Source organism: Arachis duranensis, chromosome 10 (genome assembly GCF_000817695.3).
Source record: "Arachis duranensis cultivar V14167 chromosome 10, aradu.V14167.gnm2.J7QH, whole genome shotgun sequence".
Lineage (NCBI taxonomy): Eukaryota > Viridiplantae > Streptophyta > Magnoliopsida > Fabales > Fabaceae > Arachis > Arachis duranensis.
This window is the reverse complement of record NC_029781.3, coordinates 101924392-101924907: the sequence shown is the minus strand read 5'-3', so window position 1 is coordinate 101924907 and position 516 is coordinate 101924392. Positions and strand designations below refer to the sequence as shown.

The 516-nt window shown below is 28.9% G+C and overlaps 1 protein-coding gene across 4 annotated transcripts in view; it reads left to right on the top strand.

The window, feature by feature from the left end:
• LOC107471453 (calcium-transporting ATPase 8, plasma membrane-type) overlaps positions 1 to 516 on the top strand; it is a 101400-nt gene that overhangs the window by 1757 nt on the left and 99127 nt on the right. For all 4 annotated transcript variants that reach the window (XR_008004601.1, XM_052255900.1, XM_052255902.1 and 1 more), the window contains one exon: positions 190 to 237. Coding sequence is in view for 3 of the 4 variants with exons in the window: in XM_052255900.1 (XP_052111860.1) it covers positions 231 to 237 (7 nt within the window). In the remaining variant the exon portion in view is untranslated. The remainder of the gene's footprint in view (positions 1 to 189; positions 238 to 516) is intronic.

The following is a 516-nucleotide window of genomic DNA, read 5'->3' as shown; positions in this document are numbered from 1 at the left end:
TGTACAGATTAATTTTTTAAATTTAATTTACTAAAGATAAGCACTAAATTTTTGTAAAAGTTAATTTTGATAAGCTATTTTATAAAGTAAAAATTTTATTAAACAAAACCTAAGTATGTTTCTTAAAGTAAGTTGTGTGTGTTTCGATCAGAATTTTCATATCAAGTTTCATGTCTGCTCTATTTGTAGGCACCAAATCACACTTTAAAGCAGCAGGAGGCGGTCGAATAATGAGTGGTGAGTAATTAAAATTCATATCATCTTCATTTTCACTAATTTTTCCCATAGCCATATGGATGTAATTAATTGGGTGGAAATTCAGGTATAGTCAACTTCGCATGAAATTGATAGTTGAGAACTATTAGATGATTTGACTGATTTGACTAAATTTTTATATAGCAACTCTCAGTTATTAACTTCATGTGAAGTCGACCTGAATTTTCACCAATTAATTGGCTTTGTCATAAGTATCGCCTATTCCTATGAAGCCGAAGAATTTACATTTAATATCTATGA